At 47.9% G+C, this 22,946-nt stretch overlaps 1 protein-coding gene across 2 annotated transcripts in view; it reads right to left on the bottom strand.

Annotated features, from left to right (window-relative positions):
- PLCD1 (phospholipase C delta 1) overlaps positions 1 to 21,571 on the bottom strand; it is a 55,291-nt gene extending 33,720 nt beyond the window's left edge. The window contains exons 1-2 of one of the 2 annotated variants that reach the window (XM_084201887.1): positions 21,292 to 21,571; positions 9,211 to 9,375 (exon numbers count right to left, since the gene is read on the bottom strand). In XM_084201887.1, the coding sequence (XP_084058013.1) occupies positions 9,211 to 9,375; positions 21,292 to 21,325 (199 nt within the window). In that variant the 5' untranslated portion in view covers positions 21,326 to 21,571. Of the gene's footprint in view, positions 1 to 9,210; positions 9,376 to 13,499; positions 13,678 to 21,291 lie in introns of those variants that run through there. The other variant, XM_084201886.1, reaches the window with a different exon arrangement.
- Positions 21,572 to 22,946: the final 1,375 nt, after the last annotated feature.

Genomic DNA, 22,946 nt, shown 5'->3' with positions numbered 1-22,946 from the left:
TAACCGGGGCACAGAGATGTTTCACAGCAGAGGAACACTCCCAGCAAACAGCCATCAATCACAGCTCCCTGCAGCCTCCCTGCTCCTTCCCCATCGCGCCACAGCGGGGAGATAACCACAAGCAGAAGAGAATCTGGAAAGTTTGCATCTACTTCTGGGTGTTTGCGTCTGCTGAAGAGGTGGTTTGTAGAGAGCCCAAAACATGACGCACAGCACAAGGAAGCCTGTGTTCCTCCTGACCTCCAGACACCAACTCACACAGGTTACATCCAGGTCAGCCTTCCTGGCTGCTCTGGATGCTGCTCAGACAGCCAAAGGCTCCCCACTGACACAGACACACAGCAGCCTTCCCTGGAGCCAGGGGAATTCCTCCTGTCTGAACTACTCTCAGGGAGATGTTGAGAACTTTCTTTCTAGCCCTCTTTTCAGTTTTCATCATGGGCTCCGGCTCTTGTGCTTCTCCCTTGCTGATTTTCAGCCCAGCATCCTTCTCCTTTTTTACTCCTGACATCAGCAGGCAGGGATGACTCAGGCCCTCAGGATTCTTTTCACAGCCCATGGTATTTTCAAGCAACCAACATGTAAATTTTGGGTATCTCTCTTGATTTGGATTTCTCTCTTCATGGCTTTCAAGGAGCTTGGTGCTACATTTGCAAACTCATCTCTTCCTGCAGAAGGAACACCTCTCAAAGAAAATCAGCTGGATGATCTTTAAGGTCCCTTCCAACCCAAGCAACGCTACGATTCTGGTGTAGAAGAGCCAGAAGGATGAGCCTAACAACATTCCTAATGATGAAAGCACTTGTCAGAGAGGAGCCCTGGCCTCTCCACATCTTCTCTCATCACTGCTCCACAACTGAAATGTCCAGACCGAGCTGGGAGCATGAGCAGTAAACTCTTTGCTAATCCTAAGGAATAGAGGGAAAGGAGGAACAAAGGCAGACAACAATCCCTCCTGCTTGATAGGCAGCCCTTTGAGATGAGACATTTTGTCAAGAGTGTTTGTCATGAGAGAAAGCAAGGAACTGAACCTGCTCCTCCTGCAAACTCCTGAGCATGTGAAGGACAAGGACTGGCAGGTGCTTCTCCTTTCTTGTTCCTTTGCTGATGGAGTGGGAGAGGAGGCTCACTCTATGGGCATGACAAAACAGCTTACCTTGAGTTAGTCCATAAAGAACTCCTAAGATCCCTTCCTTATTCCATCCCTGTCAGTAACAGGCGACCTGTGCCATGTGGCCCTCAGTCACACTGAATTACTCCATCCCACTCTCATTGGCTCAGTAAATCTCGTCTGTTTACTGTCAAGAAATGCAGATGAGAAACGTGCTCAGCCATGCAGAGCCTGCACACCATCCTGCATGTCTGCAGAGAGGCCAGACCCTCACCAGCTGCACCTCACCCCAGCCTCTTGTGAGGAGCAGGTGAAAGCTGCCACCTGACCCCAGGACCATCCTGCAGAGACTCTCCATGGATTTCTCAACATGCTGAGTGTGCCCCGTGTGCTGCTCCCCACTCTGGTTTCACCCCAGGAAGAGCCTCTTGGATTCTCTGCTGCTCAGAGTGACTCTGAGATACATACAGGCTTCTTTTTCCCAGCCCAGCTGTCAAAGAAGGAGTCAGGACTTTTCTGTTCTCATTCTCAAGGTTCTTTATTGTATCTTATTTATAAAAGTCTTTCTGGGACTTACCAAGGTCTGTCCAGCAGGTCAGGTTGAGGCACACTGCCCATCCTTGGGGCGATGTTATCTTTTTATACTAAAAACTACATGTACACTATTTACAATAACTTCCCAATACTGATCACCTATGTTAGACAGTGAGCTTCTACTCTAAACCAATCTAAAAGTGCCAACATCACCCAAGATGGAGGCCAGGAAGAAGAAGGAGAAAGGCAGGACATGCCCAAATTCCTCCATCTTGGGACCCCCGAGCCCCCATTCTAAAACTTTAAAAATCTATTTTTCACCCCGTGATAAATTCACTATCCTTCTACTTAAACTCTCTTGACTTGTAATCATATCAAGGTTGGTAATTGTTTTTTCCAAGGGCTAAATCAAAGGCACAGGGGTCTTGGGCCCTGTGCCAAGATCTCTGAGCCCCCCAGGCAGGGGCTTGAGCCCTCCAGACAGTCAGAAGAATTTCCTGGGTTCTGACAAGAGCTGTTCAGCTGATTTGGTTTCACCAGGGCTGGCTGATGCTAATGGCCACACACAGCTGGGATCAGGAGCTGCAGCTGGGATCAGGACCTTTGTAAGCAGCAGGAGCTGGAGCACTGTCAGCCCCCTGGGCTGGGAATACCAAAGGCTATCCATCACCCTCATCCCTGAGGGATACTTTAACACAATGGCTCAGGGTGGGTTCAGCATGAGCCCTGCTGCGTGCCCTCCCAGCCCTGCCTGCATTGCTCTTTCATCTCCCTGTGTGTGAATTATGGCAGGTCCCAGCTGCTGATTCCTCATCCATTCCCTTCTCCCCCTCCACAGACATGCTCAGCAGGTTGTTCTGACTCCAGATCTGCTGCACAGCAGTCTGCCCTCACTGCTGGCGTGTGTTTACCAGCTGACAACCAGTGATGCAATGCACATGCAATTTTACAGGTTGTTTGGAAATACCCTTTCATATAAGGTCTTTACCCAGCCTTTCAGTCTACCCATCGTGACTTGAGGCACTGAAGCAAAGAGAGTGATCTCTATTTACATTCCTTCCACACAACCAGGGCCCTGCAAACTATTCTGGTGACTGGTTCCTACTTGCCCTGCCATCACAGCACTGCTAAATTTGGATCTGAGGCTCTCAACACTTCTGCCTTTGCATTTAACATATGCTGCAGAGAATAAGGTCAATATTTGTCAGCCTGTGACGAAAACGTCCCAGCGACGCCCGCGGTGGCCTGATTGAAAACTCAATCGAAGGAACAGCAGCTCTGCATCTGAAATGGTGGGGCTGATGGCTTGAGTGATTTTGATAAAAACTGATGAGACCCACAGACAGACAGTTTTGTTTTCACAGCTGACAGCCACCTTGCATAACGCATTGGCATCAGCAAATATTTTTCCAGGGATAAAGACATGTCTGACCACGAGAGGAATGATTCCTCAAGATGCTGCAGAAGGAAGCTGTTGGTGCAGCCAGCTACCTGCTGTGTGCACACAGGTTGCTGAGAGTTTCTGTTGGCTTTAGACCCTTATCAGGAACAATTTCAAGCTTTTGCTTTGTGACTCCAGCAAACACAAAGCAATATTACATCCTTCCTGTTCTTCTGCAAGTGAGTTCAGGATATTAATTCAATGGAGACAATAATTTATTCTTCTACAAAAGTGGTGTGATATGTTCACTGCATGGTATTTTAAGGATATTCATAAATTTCCCAGCAAGCCAAAAGCAAAGGAAGAAGTTTTCTGTGGAACACAGGTACTGGGCTGTAAACATGGCCTTGGTTTAAACCAAGCAAAAATTATCCTATAACTGTGCCAGCAACCAGAGGAACAGAAACAAATGCTGTGCATTTTCAATAGGGAGACTAACTAATCATCAGATCAAAAGATCTATTTCATGACTTTAAGTAATAACACAGTCATCTACTGGCAACACTCAGCAGCCCAACCGAGTTTAGCTCACCTCCCAAAACTGATTATTTTAATCAAAAAACAGAAGAAGAAAAAAATCCAACAATAGAAGTTCTTACGTAAAGCTTTTGGCCAGAAAGGGAAACATTTCAGCTGCAACTCCTGACGTCCTCTCTTGACTTCACTGCTCGTGACTCAACGACACAGCCCCAGTGAATCATCCCTGCTTCAGTGTGTGAAGCTTTTCAGGGCTCCCATGGAAAGCATCACCTCCCTGAGCCTCCAGGAGAGACACAGGGCAGGAGGTACCAAAGCAGCACCTCTGGGGCCCCACTGTAGCACCCCTAAACTTAGCAGACTCGTTCAGCCTCTTCCTTTTGCCTTTGAACGCTCTGTTTCTCCACCAACTGCTCAAAAGGATGATTCACTGGAAAGTTTTCAACCATTCCCACAAATCCCCAAGTTGAGAGAGTTTTTAAAGGGATTGAGTCTGGCTTAAGTGAGCTCACACTAGGGATTACAGCTGGTTTAAGAAAATACTTTCAAAAATCAATTTCACTGAAAGCAGCAAATGCCTTCTTGCTCTTTCTTTTTTTTTTTTTTTCACCTACATGAGATCTGGTATTTGACCACAGCTGAACAGTGCTGGTGACAGGTTTTTGCTCTGCCCCCTTTGGCTCTCCTCCCTCACACCACAGTGATGCCCAGCAGTGAACTGCCTCAGAATGAACTCTTTTCCAACTCCCTCACTTACATCTTTTATTTGCCCCCAAAACTGTTAATCCAGCTGCTTTAACTCTGTTTCTGGAGGCCAGGGAGAAAGCACTCTGAAAGCCTCATGGGCCAAAGAAGCCTCCACCCTCCCATGGCCCTACACATCAGTTGGGATAACGAGAGCAGCAGTGTGTTTGTGGATCTGGCTGTAGCTCAGTCACAGGAAGGAACAACCTGTGGTGAAAAATTGATTTTTAAAGGTGATTTTGAGCAGCCTCGGTGCCCAGCACTCCTGTGTTTCTCCTGGAGGCAACCAGAGAGTACACACAGGGCAGAACATGCTTGCTGGAAAACTGGCTTAAGATGCTTCAAGGGTTTTTGGGAGGAAAAGAAAATGCCCTGGGGCCTAAATGGAATATATTGGAATTATTGACAATAAGGGAAAAAATGGATTATTCTACTAGATCAGAAACCATTTTGGAAGGACAGCTTATCCCCAAAGCCCTGTTTGGGGGATGCAGCTATGAAGACAGCATCTAATTTAAATTCCCAGTTGTTCAACATAAAGACAACAGAGGAAGGTACTGCTTACACCCCATGTATCTGATCCAGGCAACATCTGCTCTTGCCACAACCCTGATAAGTGGGTTTTTTTTGAACTTCAAACATCTGAGACTCTCCTGTCCAACCTTGGCAGTCCCCAGTTTTATCTACTGGACTCCATCACACAATGGTTTACAAATAGCTTTTCCACGTGCTCATAAGAATAACAACCGGAATAACAAGAAATTATCCAAACAAAAATACCCATAACCCTTAGATTATCCAGACTTCCCTCCTCTGAGGTGCATCCACTGCTGCAGATAAGATTGGACCTGCTGCTAAACCTCCCAGTTTCCATTCTGCTCATCCTTTTTTCCACCCTGTGAAGGGAGTTTATCTGCAGCTTTAGAAAGGCTTTGTCCTGGAGAGCAAAGTCAGTGTTTGTTAGCAAGGAAGGGTGACCCTCTGCAGAGACTCACCCTGATTTTGGGTCTCAAATCATGACCCTGCACTCTTCCTCTGCTGTGACAGCCTTCACCCTGGACCGAGGGAGAAGGCAGATGGGGTGACAGAGCCTGCCAGAGGCCACAACATGAGCCAGGAGAAATCCACTCTGCCCCTGGACCCAGAGCAGCCTGGTGAAGTTAAAAGCTCCAGAATGAAACTCAAACACAGCAATCACTCTGAAAGCTCATGAATGGAAGGTCTCAGAGGAGCAATAAAGGAGAAAGGCAAGGAGAAACATGACCAGAAGGTTGAGGGAACTGATTTTGTCCCTCTCCTCTGCTGTCATGATACAACACCTGCAGTACTGCAGCTCCAGGGCCTCCAAGGATGTGAATCTGCTGGAGCAAGCCCAGAGGACACCACCAAGCTGCTCCAAGGGCTGGGGACCTCTGCTCTGGGGAAAGGCTGAGAGAGCTGGAGGTGTTCAACCTGAAGAGAAGCTCCAGGGAGACATTAGAGCTGCTCCCAGTACCTACAGGGGCTTCAAGAGATCTGGGGAAGGACTTTTGTCAAAGGGCCTGGAGCGATGGGACAAAGGGGAATGGCTTCCCACTGCCAGAAGGCAGGTGTAGGTTGGCCATAGGGCAGGTGTAGATTGGCCATAGGGCAGGTGTAGATTGGCCATAGGGCAGTGATTCCTTACAGTGAGGGTGGTGAGGCCCTGGCACAGGCTGCCCACAGAAGTCAGGGCTGCCCCACCTCTGGAAATGGTCAAGCCCCTTCCAACCCAAACCATTTTATGATTTTATGGAAATGCACCTCTTTGATGTTATGGCTTAGGACATGGCAGGAGTCAGCACTCATCTCTCTCGTTGACTTCCAGGCTCAGATGTGTCCAGAGCACCTACAGGTGTCCCTCCAACCCTGCCAAGAGCTTGGCACCACAGGTGCAGGCACAGGCTCACATCCTCCCAGGAGCACATGGGACACAGCCTGTCCAGCTCCCACAGCCAGATGGGTGCAAAGCCAAAGCCAGTCTGGCCAGAGCCTGGCCTAGCTTGCCTTCCCAGAGCTGCAAGGACAAGCTCTCCCTCCACTGACCTGCCTGCATTGCTGTTATCCTGATGACAAAAAAAAAAAAGGAAATCTTTCCCCAGGAAAGGTGTGGCACCACAGGATGTCAAGGAGCAGGCAGGTGCTGTGAGCCATCAGGTGACATTGCTCCATCTCCACGTGTCTCTGAGGACACCCCCAGGGCACAGCAGGCTCTCCTGCCCACCGTGGCACTGCCTGTCCCCAGCAGTGTGGCAATGCTGGCTGTGCCCAGCTACCAAAGTGTACCAGGAGTGCTGTAAATCCACACCCACACAGACACACCCCCAGCCTGTGCTCAGAGCCCAGCTCAAAGGACTTATCTCACTCTTCTTTATAAAACAGTCCCAGTTGCAACCCTTCTCCATGCCAGCTCCACAGCCTTGGACCCACCAGGGCTTCTCCAGGCAAACATCAGGGTACCTGGAGCCACAGCCCAGGGATCCTTCCCATTCACTTCCAAGGACTGGGTGGGGTCAGGACTGTAGATGCTGTAGGTGCTGTAGGTGCTCTCAGACCCCATAATTTAGAAACTGCTGGCTCAGAGCACAGGAAAGGGAGCTCTGAAAATCATTCTTCTCAATTCACACCTTTATTTGATTTAGAGTGAGATATATTAGCAAGATAAATTACACAGAGAAAGATTTATGTCATGTGGGAAAGGACTTTGGTTTTATATGGGACAGAGCTCAGCAGAGCAAACATTCACTGAGGACTTTCTTTTTGTTGCTGTTATGATGGGTTATTGCCCTGGGAGAGCCCAGCTGAGCTCAGGACCCCACCAGGCTGGACATCCAAACACCCAGGAGGGGACAGCCTCCAGCCCAAAGCCTCAGGGCAGACCTCACTGCAGCCTCCCCCTTTTATAAAAAAGGAGCCACAGGGACTTTTTACAAGGGCAGATAGTGATGGACAAAGGGGAACAGTTTTAAACTAAAAGGAGAGATTTACATGAGATGTTAGAATGAAATTCTTTACTCAGAGTGTGACAAGACACTGGCACAGGTTGCTGAAGGAAGCTGTGGATGCCCCATTCCTGGAAGCATCCAAGGTCAGGCTGGATGGGGTTTGGAGCAAAGTGGTCCAGGTGTCCTTGCTCATGGGAGGGAGTTGGAACTCCCTGATCCATGATCTTTAACGTCCCTTTCAGCCCAAACCTTTGTGATTCTATGATTCAAAGCCTTTTACAGTTAGTTAGAGGAAAGAGAAAAAAAATGTGTGGAGAAGGATGCACAAAGAGATGAAATGAGGTGCCCAAGGTCATGTGAGAAAACTCTGGTCATCAGGGTTACAAACCAAACATATTTTACCTGTTACTTTACTCTTCCTACTGGAAGTCTTATCACTGCTTGTGGGAGGAAGGGAGGTACTTTGAAAGACCCACCCTTCATTTAGTTAATTGTGATCATTACCAAAAAAACCTCTGTAATTAACACATTTCAACGTGCCATAAAACATCTTCCATGTTACTAATTTATCTCCTGGATTTACAAGACCACAATGATTAGTGAAATAAGAGAGAAAAAAAGTCAGAAAATATGGAGAAATGCATCAGAAAAATATGGAATGAGAAGAAAAAAAGATATAAACAGACACACCCTGCCTGATTCCATTTTGACTGCACAATTGGGTTCAACTGGGGTCCCAATTACAGTGCCAAGCTGGGTGCTGCTGGAACAGAATGGTTTTTCCTGTGCCATATAATGGTGATTGTAGTGTCTGCACTTTTTACAGCAGGGCAGATCCTGGGTTTCCAAGATAAGGATGAGAATAGGCTGTCTTTCCCAGAGACATCTCCTGTCAGCCCTTGGATTTCCACATCTCTGCAGTTCCCCTGTGAGGCTGAAATGCCAGTTTTCCCTGGGGCTGCAGGCAGGAAAGGAGCAGCAGCCACACACCACAGGTGCTCACATGGTGAGCCATGGTGTGAGCACCACCAGTGCTCACACTGAGCATTAGGGCTTGGACACCTGAGTGACCTGAGCGATTTGGGGAGGAAATGAGCCAGGCAGGGCTGCTGAGACCAGCACAGCCCACCCACAGCCACCTGAGGCAGCAGCTCCTGAGCTTGGGCAATGTGACCATTCCTGACACGGCAGATTCCTCCTGGCTGTCCCAGAGGTGACAGCACCACTCAGTGTGTGTGTCACAGAAGGAATGAAGGACCTGCTCCCATTGCTCCTGTGCTGGTTCCAGTTGCTGGTTTCTCTGGGTCTGGACTGAAGGCACTTGAGACAGCAGTTCATGCTCACACTCAGGTGTTTATTATTCCTTATCAGTAAAACAGTCTCACTGCTGTGAATTCAGCAGCTTTTCATTAAAAGGCACAAAATGGCCAATAATCTCTTGTTCCAAGGCCTTTTAAGACTAAACTGTCCAATTAAGAACTGACACCTGGATTATTTTCACTTTTAACCCAATAACTGATCCCACAGAGCCCCAGTGCAGACTTTTCTGCCCAATTACAAAATGCCACCCAAACCCATGGAGAAAGAGGAAGAAGAAGCATGAAGAAGAAACCCAGGATGACACCCTGTGCCCTCCATCCTGCTGCCATCCACAACACACTAAAAATCCCAAACCTCAATTTCTCATCCAGTGACACACCCACACTGCTCTCTATAATCTATTGCACACTTTTGTGGGTTCCAGTCTATCTTGAAGTCAGGGAAACTTTCTCCATGAGTGAGGGTCAGAGTCAGTGCTGCCCTGGGGGTCAGGGCACCCCAGAGCAGACAGAGCAATATTCCCAGTGCCCTGGGTTTCCACATGCTCCAAACCCTCCCTCCACATCACATAATGGTCCTGGTTCAACCCAGGCACCTCTGACAAAGCAAACTTTACTCACAGATCTGTGACTCTGGGGATCTCAGCACCTTCTTTGACTCCTGCCATATGGTTTTGCAGTCCTCCTGGAGCTTATAGAACCGCTCCTTTCTCCAGGAGCTTGACTTCACTTTTAGCAGCTGGCTGCCTTTCAGGAGGAACTTCAGGTCCTTGTCGTCTTTGAGGCCTGTGGAGAAAGAGAAGTGGTAATGTTTTAAGAGACAGATCAAGAAATGATGCTCCAAGAGTTTTCCCTTCTACAGGGGCAGCCGGGTCTGGGGAGGAGAGCAGAGCAGAGAGACCCAGAAATCCTCCATGCCACTTCATGATCACAAAAGAGGCTGAAGCCTTATGTGCTTCTCAGATTGAGTCTGAATATTTTGTGTTGTAATTGTCAGATGTTTTACAAAGGTAAAATACTTCCAGCAAATACTGTCAGGATGCAAAAAAACTACAACGAAACCAACAACAGAGAAGTAAAAGCAGAGAAAGGAAAATTGCATAACTTGTAACTGGAATGCTGTCAGGAACTTTCAAGTGATTTCAAATCTCTTCTGCAACAAAATTTCCTTTGCGGAAACAGGAAAACACAAAGATATCTCTCATCCTCCTCTGGCAAACAGCGCCTTCCTATTCATGTGGGAATTCTGCAGATCAGATGAAGCTTAGGAGAAAGAAGTTTGGTGACAGGCAGCAACAGATCCCTAAGACAGGAGTAAGGAGCAGCCAGGATCTCCTCATTGCTCAACCATCCAAAGGGTCTTTGTCTTTCTTACACTACGAGGCCAATGCAATGTCAAGTAATAACAACCAAACCTTCTGGTTGTGGGAATTTCACAACTTAGCCTAGATTCAGAAAGGCACTTGAGACATCTAGAGAGGAAACAGACACCTACTGAGACTCTGAAAACAGATTTGGCATTCTACATGGTTTTGAGTGTCCCAGCAGTGCATAACTTCCACATACCTAAATACCTTGTCCCTCAAACCAATCTGTCCCTCAAACCAACCATTAATTACAGATCTGAAGCATGCAGACTGTGAAGGGAGAGAGCATGAAACACAAGAAACACATCCTGGGCTTTCTGTAATAGGCACCTTGCAGCTCTGTGGCGCTGCATGAAAGGCTGGTTCAGAGCTGGTGAAGCAGCATTTAACTCTGCAGAGCTGACCATGCACATCCCAACTCAGAAGAAACTTTTCTACCTTACCTTGACAGTGCAGGGAGCCACTTGGACACCTGCAGCCACTTGGCCACCTGACACTCAACTCCAGGGACATTCCTCAGTTTTATACAAACATAATGTAGAGTCTCACAAATAACATTTTTTCCCTGCAGTGTCCCCTGTGCCGCTGGGTTGGTTGTTCTCTGGGAGACACAGCTGCTTTGAATCACTGGCTTTTAAAGAAGGCAAGACAAGAAACTACCAAGCATCACTTCAGGTCTGCTTGAAAAACAAAACCTGAGATCCAAGTGGCCAACTTCCCAGTCTCCTGACATTCCATACAGGAAAGTGAAGCACCAGGTGCTGTGAAGCACCAGGGTGGGTCATGGAGGCAGCAGCAAAAACCAGCACTGAGAGTTTGTAACTGGGATACACTGGCCTAAAGAGAGCACTTTAGGCTGCCAAAGCCTGAGATTTACATCAGAGATAAATATTAGTGGTGTCCAGTGTCCACTGTGTGAGCAGCTCACACCATTTATTGGTTTTGCAAAGCTCAAGGAGCATGCCCAGAGCTGAGCCAGGCTGAAACATCCAGAGTTGAAAGCATCAGAGTAGAAGCTGGAGATCCGATCCTGCAAAGGTGGCTTTGGCCTCTCTCTTTCCTCAAAGTAAAAATAGACATTAAATGTCTTTTTTGCTACAACATTGCTTGGATCCCCAGCTCATGAGTGGTCTGGAGGCTCCTAAGAGGGGAATTTGAATGCTTCCCCCACAGAAAACCTCAGGAAAAAAAAATTATGAAGAAAAAAATCTGTCTCCTGCAAAGCACAGAAGGGTGACAAGGTGAGGACACCTATGGGACCTGGGACAGCATTCCCAGGGCTTGATGAGGGGCCAGATCATCTGGAGGAAGGACACACACCACAACAGCTTCACAGGTTCTTGGTCTCCTGAGCTGGCATCTGCTCTAAGGCAAAGGTTCTCCAAGTGCACAGACTACAGCCTCACTAATATCCCTGGGGCTCCCCTCAAGGTTCCTGGAGAGGAAACCAACAAGGTTCCTGAAGAGGAAACCCACTTCTCCCTTCTCCCTATTCACCCACATTTCTATCCTGGCTCCCAGCTCAATTTCTTCTTTTTCTTCAGATCCCAACCACCCTCAATGAGGAGGACAAGTCATCCTGGGGTGGCATGACAAGGAGAGCAGGAAACCCATCAAATCCTTTGGATGCTGATGTTTGTAAGTGTGGAATGAGAAATCCATTTAACCAGGGCATGCTTTGTTCCACAGACCCTGTGTGCAGCATCTGTAATGTGTCCTGCTACCAGGACATCCCAAAGAGCTGCACCAATGTAATAAAGACAAATCTGGATGGGCACAGGTGGTGGCCAAGGGCAGATTCCTCTCCTCCAGGCTTGAACCACAGAGTTCAGACACAAGCTGGAGCTCAGAACCCTTCATCCTGTTCAGCAGCACAGCCCAGTCAGTGTAATGGCGTGGTCAAAACTCCCCTTCTTCTTCCTCAGTGCTTCAGGCTTTGCCTCCTATGCCCAAGCAAGCACTGGCACAGACTCTTTCCTTGGCTGAGTCACTTAACTTTTGTGTTCCTACCTGCTTCTTGTTAGGCCATAGTGCAGCATAAGACACTCTGATCTGCTGATACCACAAACACACCCTGATGTGTCAGTGGGACATTACTCTCAGCTGTTTGTTTGAACTGCTGTCCAGTAAAAAACCCCACCTTTTCCCAGCAAAAACCTGAAGATTTCTTCTTAACAACCTCATGGAGAATCATGGAATGGTTTGGGTTAGAATGAAGCCTACAGGTCATCCCATTCCACCTCCCTGCCATGGGCAGGGACACTTGCACTTGGCCAGACTGTTCAAAGGCTGAAGCTGAGGAGGTTTGTGGTCCAGAGCTCCATCTCACAGCAGTGAAAACCAGAGTCATACATATTGTACCCATACATCATGCAAAAGTTAAAAACCACTGTGTAGCAGGACAAGGATATTGAGTCCCAACTATATAACAACATTTAGAATGAGAAGCACAATCTCTGCACTGAAATAGTCATGCAAATCCTGCCTGAAGCATGTGGAAAGACTGTCCTGCCAGCATCCTCTGCAAAATATCAAATACACACTTAGCATGCAAAATTCCAGAGTGCCTTTCAATGTCAGGATCCCCCCTACTTGCAAAACATCAATCACACACTTTCTGAACAGAACATATTCAGCACACAGTGATGTTCAGAGCGAAAATCATGTTTGGCCAAGGTAGGAGTGCCCTGAGCACACACAGCACCACAGTAACCATCGTGTTAATACACTGCACTAGGAAGCTTCAGACACTGAGTTATCAGAAATGTTAACCTTTGGCTTATCTAGCTCAGGTTTACAGCAAGCAGGAAGCCCAATAAAACAATAGCTGTCATGGTAGGAGCCAGGCTTTGAGTTCACTGAGGAGCTCGTTAGGATGGCAGTCATAATCCCTACTGCTGCACTTTTTCTCACCAATCTGCTGATGTGATAGAACTTAATTACAGTCGCTATAAAACAAGTCTCCTCCCGCCTGCTCTCCCCCTCCCACCTGCTTACAGACCAGGTTTAACTCAGGTTTGCTGGTTTAAAAGGGCAGAAATCCTTTCTAGTAAAATCTAAGGGACTGGGGTGAGTAAATGGCTATTTCCCACTTCCAGCCACCTTGTATGTTCCACTTGCATCCACTCGGGCTGTGTCTCTAGAGAGCGGGACCAGCAATGAGTTCATAGCCAGGCGCACAAGTTATGAAACTCCCCGGGTTTCCTCTTGCACCGGCAGCCTCTGCGTGGTTCCCTGGGCTCTTACACAGGCAGCACGGCACCGAGCAGGGCTCAAACCGGGCAGGAGAACGGCACTGCCCTCCCCAAACACCCTCAATCAGAGACAGCGCAGAAACCCAGCAAGAGATCTGGGAACCGAGCCTTTGCCCACACTCTTTGATGCCTCCAACGGAGCTGTTCACACATCTGGCGTTTGATTACAACCAAACGAAAGGAAACCTTGGGAATTTAAAAATAACCCTAGTTTGGGGCGGAGCAGCGCCTCCGCGCAGGGAAAAGAGAAGGGAAGCGGCTGCCGGGTGTGCCCCACGCTGTCCCTTACCCAGCCTGATGCCATTCAGCGCGGCCACTCTGCGGCTCTGCTCCAGCAGGATGTTCTCCTGGGACGCGGTGCGCTTGGGCTGCCTTCGGATGCACTGCATGATCCAGCCTGGGGCTCGGCGAGAGGCGGCGGCCGTCGGGAGGGCTGGGGGGCCGTGCCACCCCTGCAGGGATCCCTGCTCATCCAGGAGCTCCGGCGGCGTCACACGGGGCTCCAAGGAGCGGGCAGCGGGACAGCGGCAGCGCGGCGAGGCAGGGGAGGGCAGAGTCCGGCTGGGGGTGGGACCGTGGCGAGTCTCTCCTCCTGCTTCGCACGCTGGATGCAAAATTAAGCCGAGGAGCCTGTCGGCAGCTGCCCAGGTAGAAGGAACAAGTTTTCCACCAGTGGGATTTTACGCATCGTTTCCAGAAGCTGGAGGAGTCGCAGATATTGTTTGTGGCTCCTAATCAGCGCCTTGGGCTTGTCAGCGTGTCCTGCCCACGAGCGCCGGGATCCCGGCGAGCCGGGCTCCACCCTTTCCCTTCTGAGCAGGGCTGCTCCCGCTGACCGGCACTGAACACGGTGCCTAAAGCACCTCCTGGCCAGGGCAGATGGGACCCAAACGATGCTCGGAAACTCAGTTTTAACCCTCTTCCTTTTCCACCAACGGAAGAGTGTTTTCCTAAGAGTGCGGAGAGTGCCTTCTCTGCCATCGATTTCCTGTGTGACTTGGGTGAGTCACTGACCCCACATTTCTGCATAGCTTTGGGTTTATTCTTGTAATTCAGATTTACCCTGAACTCTGGTATAGGAATAAGTCTCCTCGGGGATTTATCAAGTCACTGATTACACAGAATCATGGAAAAATTCAGGTTGGAATGAACCTCTGGGGCTCTCTTGTTCAACCACCCATTCAAAGTGAAGAGTCACCTTCAAAGGTAGATCTGGTTGCTTGCAGCCTTGTCCAGGTGAGTTTGGATATCTCTAGGGACAGATACTCCAAAACCAATTTGGATACCCATACAAGAGCTCAGATGTTTTCAGAAGAATTTGTATGTTATGACCAGTATAAATTTCCTTTGCTGAAACTCATAGCCATTCCCCATTGTCCTGGCAATGGCTGAGACTAAAGTCCATCTCTTCCCTGGCCATGACCTTTTCTGAAGGGGAAAACAGCAGCTATGCACACACACCTTGTCACAGACCATTTTTTTTTTTTTTCTTTTTTTTGCCTTTGCAAGCTGCTGCTGTAGGGGTGAAGGCATTGCAGGGACACAGGTCAAACAGGGGTGAATGTCCCTTACTGCAGAATTAGCACATACCAAATAAACCTGACATCAAACCACACTGTTTTAGCCACTGTTTTCAACCTATATGAAGGCTCTCCATCACCAGCCCCTCATCATAGTCAATACAGGTTTTATAAATATTATTTCTGTTTCTGGTGCCTGTCAATCCAGACATCTTCCCCTTCTTTCTCAGCAGTTTGAAGGAAGCCCTATGAGCCCTCACAAGGAAGCACAGAGCACCGGGTTGTTTGACCAGCACAAGGACAGGGTCACAAGCATTAATCACTGCCATACAGCACAGGTGAGAAACTCTCTGGGGACAAGACAGAGCCATTGCATGGCCTTGAACAGCAGTACATCTAATAACTCTTTATTTACACCCAGCCATAGCAGATCACATACAGCAAAGGAGAATAAAGGGAATTTCTGGAAGGGACATTTCTGAACATGTTAGCCAGATTGTCAGTGGGTTTTGGGAAACACCTCCAGCCTTTCTGGGCCCCCTGCACAGACAAGGGCTGGATGTCAGAGCTGTAATCTCCATAGCACTCCCCTGGGAGCTGGGAGCTTTGTTTTTGCCCTGGCAAGGAGGTGAGCACCATGAGGTAATGGCTAGATTATATTTATTAGCTATCAGTCTCTGAGCACTTCCCATATTTCACATTGTGCACTTTGGAGAGGACTGATCTAATTAAAGGAATGGGGAAGTCTCCTGTAATTGCCTTAGCAAAACAATTTGCTTCTATGCACCAGCTCTCCTGTCCAGCAGCAACCAGCATCCCATAGGGATTGATCTGGGAACACACAGAGCCCCTGTGCTTCACTTTCTCATTAATTCCTAATAGCAGTGCCAGTGACAGCTCTGCTCAAAGCTTTCCATGCCCTTGGAGAGCATTTTACTGTACTTAGCCCTGACATTTGCTCACACACTAAGCACAGGGTCAGCATGCAATGAGTTTAGCTACCTCTCCAGAACAGCAACGTGCAAGTTTTGCTGTTGTGAAGACTTCAGAGATGTAAAGCGGGTCAAATCAGTCTGTTTTTTAAATTAAGACGAGATTATCGGGACAGAAATTCCCTGCTTTGGGAAATGACTGAGCAGGATTTATTGTGGTCTTGAGGTCATTTAAAGACAATGTCACGACTCAGAAAAAGCCTGATGGGTAAGGGTGACATGGGTATTGATGTGACACAATGCTGCTGTCACACTCTGGCATGGGAGGAAGTGATTCCTGCAAATGGCTCGTGGAAAAATTCTTCAAGCCTTATTCACTGCAGGTAACTGCACCTCAGTGGGTCGTGCAATTTTACCCATGTGACCAATCCCAATTAAATAAATGGCCCTGGTCACATGAGTGAAGTTATCCACATCCCTGTGCCCAGGATTTGCTGTGCTCATCACCCTATTGATTCCAGCTGGATTACTCACAGAGCAAATGGAAATCAATGGGAACGAGGATGGCAGAACATGGTCCCAAAGTCAGCAAAGTGCTTGAATATCCAGGAAACAGGCACTTGCAGATGGAGTGGCTGCAGTGTCTGGTAGGAAATGGGCTATGTGAGAACACTACAATCCACAGGCTGCTCTTCAGATGATTTTCCAAAATTAATTAATCTCCATCACTTCCTTTCACATGGGAGCTAAGGAAGCACTATTACCACTTCACACTGGGAGAAGCAGGTTGGCTTTTGAGTTCTTTATTAGGGCTGCACTTGTTCTCTCACCACCATCTTATTTAGGGAACACCAAATATGGTGCAACCCTAACTCTGATCACAGTCTCTTTAGAGCACATTGACAAAAATGACATGACAAAACTCAGCTGCTGATTTGCCCAGACTTGTGATAATTTAGGAGCAGAATAAAAATACCTGTGCTGGCAATGACCTCACCACTTCCCCATCACATCACAGACATGATGCAAATTAGAAGGAGTAATGCCTATGGGAACTACATATCAAATAATAAATGTCATGTTCAGGGGAGATTTTCCCCCTAAAGAGGCCAAAGGTTGTGTATTTGTTACCAAGAAAAAAAAAAAAAAAACAGCTCTATTTTACATGATGCCATTCTTCTTACTAAAGAATGTGACAGAAAGGTGCCTTCCACATCTGCAGGGTCCCACCTGCCCTGTCCTTCCCTCTGGAGTCTGTTCCTCATTTCATCCATGCCCTTCCATATTCCACCTGCAGAAAACCTATTTCCTCCTTCTCTGCTACCTCCAGGACACCACTCACTGCTCTCAGCTTATTCTCCCCAGTGACACCTCACACCCTCTGAGAACCAAGCCTTGCTGTTGGCACAGCATCTCGGCTCCAGCAAAAAATGCCTGTGGATCCTCTACACCAGCACTTTCCTTCTTTCTCCCTGTGGGGCAGTGGGGATCAGGGGGTGGGTGCTGAGTCCAGATGCATCCCTGGGCAAGGATGCTGCTGCTCGTTCCCGCTGGGTGCCTCTGCAGAGCATGTGGTATGTACCAAGTTCCACCTTGTGGTCACACTGAGAACGGGCTTCTCCAGCAGCAAACCTTACACTGGCTTTTCTGGCCCTCTCCCTTCCCACAGTGCTGAGAGGTCCTGCTGAGCTGGGGCAGAAACCATATACATTAAACCTTCAAAATCCATACAGGAGGAGTTCTCCCAAATCTCGCTGTCCTCCAAATCACTGCCTAAAGCGTCCTCCTGCCTGCACAGCAGCCAGGAGCTGTGTGATGGGATCGGCACTGCCCAGCATTTCTCAGCCCCATTTTCTCTCTGTATCCTTTGGCTCTCTCACCTTGTCTCTGGGAGGAGAATGGTCCCTCCTCCAGCTCTGACCAGTCCATGCAGCCCATCTTTCCCCACAGTGCCCACTGGGAAGGGCTGCAGGCCCATCACCCAGGCTATGCCATCTGCCAGCTTGCTGTGGATCAAAACCAGGCTGGGGAATGTGCTGGTAATTAAACAGTGCAGAGCCCTGGCCCTGCATGGTGTAAACGAAGCCAGGCTGCCTGCTCAGACATTTCACAGACAGTCAAATCATGACCTTTATTCGTGAAAACCTTCATACATCTTCCTGCCAGTCCAGGTCCCTCCCAGGGAGCTTGGATCAGTGCAGGGAACAGGCTGTGACCCATCAAAAGCTACTGCCCTGAGCTCTTGATAAAATCCAGGTAAAACAAAACACCCAGCTAAAGTTCATCAGGCTTGGAAACCCAAAACCAGACTGAAGGTTTGGTTTGCTGCTTCCACTGGTCCCTTCATCACAGTGCACGGAGAGATTTGGCTGCAAAGAAAGTGTCAAAAGAAAATAAAATACTGGCTTGCAATAATTACAGCTTTTCCAGTAGCTGGTGTGGAAAGAAAGAAATTGAAAAGAAGGATATCAACTTGATGGATAGGACCAGGATCAGCAGCCAGGAGCACTTGAACAGCTCAACTGCCCAACTCCCAAGTCATGTTTTTGGGAACATGCAGATGAAGATGTTCTCTTCATAAACCCAAAGTCAGTTGTAGGTGAGTCCCAGCCTCATTTTTTAAAGGCCACTTAAAAGCTTTTCTCAACATTTTCTTCAGGAGCTGAAATTTCTTTCACAGACAAAACACAGATCATTCTCAACATTCTGCAGCAGGGCAAAATTTGTGCAATAATTAAATTGCACAGCTGAATTATGCAAAACTAGGAATTTTTTTTTCCTAAGGGATTTATCTGGAATTTCTGTAACTCTAGCCAAAACCAGCCATTGAGACTTGTTGTGTGGGCTTTAAAAGGTACCATGTGAGGGAAAGCTTGAGGTGTGAGAATCTCCCCAGACAGAGTGTTTAGGCTGGCTCATTTAAGGTGTGGAAGTATTTCAGTTTAGAAGAAACTGTGTCAAAATCTTCTCTGCCTGCACAAAGCAAAAAAGAAACCTCTGTGTCTGACCAAGGTCTGCAGCCTTCTGGTCTGGTGGCTTGGCTGGGGAGGACTGAGCCCTTCTACCCATGGGAAGGACCTCAGAGAAACATGACTGAGGGTGAATCTGCAGGATTTCATTATCTACAGTGCCAACAAGGGGCCAGGAGAAGACAGGATACAACCCTCCTGCCTAGATCCCTAGAAACCTAAAATTTCTGAGGCTAGTGGTGCTGACCCAGCCGAATCCCATCCTGCACGATCAAACCACCAAGTGTTTATCTGCAGCTTTCCTTCCAAAAGACCTTTTAAAATTGATGTCCCCTCTACTTTACTACCAAAAAACTCTACTTTGCTCCCAAATTATTCACAACTTTGCCTCTCAGTGCCTCTCCAGGCAGCTGAGTTTCCATTCCTACACAAACCATCTCTTCCCCACGCTTTTCCCTGTAGTTGGCTGAATCCTTTCATCTCTGCTACCTGCAGCACTTTTTAAAGTGACTGCATTTCCCTCTTCTTTCTTTCTCATTTCCCCATTAAAATCTATTTTTCTTCAAGCACCCTCTGGCCCTGTCTTAGCTACTTTTGGGCCTGATGGGGCTTTACACACTGACAACAATCTCAGAACCAACTGTGGGCTTTAGTTTTACTAAAAGACATTGCTCAGATGGAAAATTTAGCAGCTTTTGTGTCAAAATAAAAATGACCCAGAGTGAATTTTACTTGTCCTGTCTGAGATAAGGATGTGTTGACTGTTCAATGTAATGGGATGTGTCAGTATCCCAAATTCCCCTGGACTGTGGGGAACTGTGGCTCACAAAACTCCCATGTGGTGGATCAAGCACAACCTGCATCAAAGGTGTGTGCTGGGAGCATTTTGTTGCTAGGAAAGGAGATCAAAGTCACCAAGTGCTCCAGAGCAGATCCCAGCTGATCCCAAGCTGCATTACCTCCTAGCTTGAAGTGCAGAAGGAGCCTCCTCAGTGCTCCCAGCTCACAAGGGCAAGTGGAGATGATTCATTTGGAAATTTCAATATAGATGTTAATCCTGAGGACTTTCTGGCAGAGCAAACAAGGAAATGCCCTGTCTTATGGTATTTTACAAGCTGGTTCTCCCCTTGGACTGTGGCAGAGAGCATTCCTCTCATAATGTACACAGTGTCTTGGGTGAAAAGTCAGTGTATAAGAATAAGGCATAGTACAAATTAGCTATTCTCCAATCTATGAGCACAAGGGCTCCCAGTTCAGAAACAAACCAACTTCACAAGGCAAGAGAAAGAGTATTAATAGCCCACATTCATTCTGACATGGTAAATACAGCTGTTGTTGTATGTATTTTTTGGGGGGGGGGGGGGGGGGGGAAAAAGAGAGAACCTGAAAGCAAGAAGCTGAGTTTCAACACAGAGCCAGGGACAAAGCATATCCACAACTCACAGTATTAGAAATTTCTGACCAACTACACAGCAAAGTGTGATCCTGTTAAGAAGTCCACATGTGAACAACCCCTCTTATCTAAGTAGTCTGGCATTTGGAGTGACCCTGGCATTTGTGTGTGTGTGTGTGTTATGTGTCAAGGAATTTCAGTAAATACTTTTTAAAATTCTTGGCTCCTTCAACATTTGTGTATTTTTCTGCTTCAGACAAAATAATAGATTACCAGCCACTGAATTCTTCTTGGTTCCTAAACCCAGAGGACTAAATAATATTCACTGAAAAATAACCCACAGGCCAAAATGGGAAATGTTTTAACAGTTCCAGATGTGTTTCTTAGCTTTCTTTCCCCAGTGGCTGAATAATGAATGAGATACCTACAAAAAGTATAACATTAACCTCTGGTTCACCCTCCTGTCAGATTTCTACCATCTGGGAAAATCAGAGTGAAGATTTCATCAGCCTGGGGGGAATCTTTTCGCATTTCTGCTGGTAACACTAAAATGATTATGTTCATGGGTAATCACTTATTGCTCTATCAGTTTATTTTTGTTTATAGCTTATCTGTAGTAAGAAAGCACCCATCCCATGAAATAAAATAAATACTGGAGGCTTTTCCCATTTCTTGGGGATCAAAATATTCCATTTCAACCTGTAGCTGTCACAGCCCTGAGTTGTTTCTGCTCCTCAGAGAAAGTAAAATACAATGAAGTGATAACAAAGTAATACATGAAGTCAGGTGAGGGAATAAGGGGGGATATTTTATTACCCTATCAGACAAGCACCCCGGGCTTGGCACCAACAGAACCTTCTTAAATCCCACTTGCTGCAAGGGCAGAGAGAACTTCTTTTTTTAGAAACATGACTTATTTTGTACTTAATATTTGCAGTGTCTCGGGGACAGCCCCTGAGCCCAGGTGTTTATCCAGGCTCTGCTGGCTCCACCAGAGCCCACAGAGTTTATCCAGCACAGCGCCCATCCCGCTCTCAGTTTACCATAAAGGGGAGGAGATCTGGATCCACTTTTCTGAGCTTGTAGATGCTTCTCCCTTCCTACCAACACAGATTACCAGAGAAAAATCCGCAACAGCACTGAAATGCCCCATTACATCCAAATGAGAGAACGGGGAAATGGAGAAGGGAGGAGAAGAGAGGAGGAAAAATAAAGCTCTTGGACAAGATAAGAGAGCTGAGACACAAGAAGACTTGCCCAGACTTACTGTTGCAGGCGAGGAAGGTGCCATTGGATGCCATGGCTGCAGCAGGAGCCGCCGGCAGCAGCAGCAGCAGCAGCGGAGCGGCTCTGGCGAGCAGCCGTGCCCACAAGTTAGCGCTGCTGCGGGGCCAGAGCCGCCGGGCTCCCCCTGCTCCTCGCTCCAGCGACCCCCGACAGGGGAGGCAGCTCCCTCCGCAGGGGCTGCTCCGTGCCCTCGCCTGGAATTGCGTCCCGGCGGTGCCTCCTCATTTATCGCACCCGCACCCGCTCCTGCCCGGCGCCCCGACCGCGGCGAGCGCCGCTCCGGCTCTGGCTCCTCCCTGCTCGGATTTGGCGTCTTCTCCTCTGGCCCGGCCTCCTCCTGCCCCTGGAGCTTCCCAGCGATGCTCCTTTTCCTGTGGCTGCCACATTTTCCTGCTCTGAATCCATCCTCGGTGGTCCACGGATCAAGGAAAGGGTCTTAAGCCGATGCCACAGGTCGGAGTTTAGGGTTAATGAGCTTTTAGGTGCTGGCGGAGGCACAATTCTTTTCACAAGTTTTTTGGGTTTTTTTTAAACAGCACTAAAAAAACACAGTCAGAACTTGCCAGTGTAGAAATAGAAACTGTAACCACAAACGCTCACAAAGGCATGAGCTTAGGGCAGAAAAAAAAGTTGAGTTTTGCATTTGAGACAGCGAGACAGAAAAAACTGCACTGTCCTGAGGCTTTTAGTGAGTGGAACTGATTTCTTCCACTCTGTTCCCTCCTCCTGAATTAGGTATCTTTGAAGGGTAGAAAGATGCTGATGGCAAACAGGGAGAGGAAAAGGAAAGGAAGCCAGTGTGGGAAAATAAAGTTTCCCTCTACTTGAATGTTTTTAGTAACTGCTTTGTTATTGTTTATGTATGTTTCTGGTTATTTCGTTACCCTGATGCAAAGGGTTGATAGAGTTATTGACAGATTCAAAGCCCTCTCTCCTCAGCAGCTCCACTGACAGAACAGAGAAGTCTCTTCCTGATGGTGACAGATCTAGAAAACATGTGTTGAAAAATACTTCGGGACAGCTTGTCCCTCCCTGCCAGGAACTGGGCTGCTCCTCTGAGAGACCAGGCCTTGCTCTCAGAGATTTTTACAGTCCACAAATAAAAGGCTGCTGCCACCACCCAAGGAAAACAGCCCTAATATAGCAAAACTCCTCATGCCAGGACAAAACTAACAAAGCCAAACAAGTAGGGCAATAAAAGAGCAGAGATTTCACCCCGTGACTCCTCCCAAGTCCACTCTTCTACCTCACAGTCACCAGCTTGGCATGGGGAGGGCTCATCTCCTGCTAGACACTTTCCAAAGGACCCAGGAAGGAGCATTCCTGTTTCAAACCCACAGACATTGATTCAAACAGGGCAAAGTGGCAGCTGCTGGCAGACAGGACCAAAAGATTCCTGGTACAGCCCTAAAAGCTTCAAGGTAGGGGGATTTTGGGAGGATGCTTCACAACCTGTCACCCTTTCAGCTGATGGGGAAGAGTTCTGGAGGGAGTGTACAGGAAGGTGCTGGAGGAGCCAGCCAGACTGGAAACTCCAGTAAGGCTGAGGTGGTGAGGACATGATGGTTTTCACAAGAGAGAAAAAGGAGAGAAGGGCAGTTTGAAAGTGGTGACACAAAATGGCATTGTCGTAAC

Source organism: Fringilla coelebs (genome assembly GCF_963513975.1).
Source record: "Fringilla coelebs genome assembly, chromosome: 1".
Classification (NCBI taxonomy): Eukaryota; Metazoa; Chordata; class Aves; order Passeriformes; family Fringillidae; genus Fringilla; species Fringilla coelebs.
Note: the sequence above shows the minus strand (reverse complement) of the source record. Positions and strands in the feature narration are given on the sequence as shown.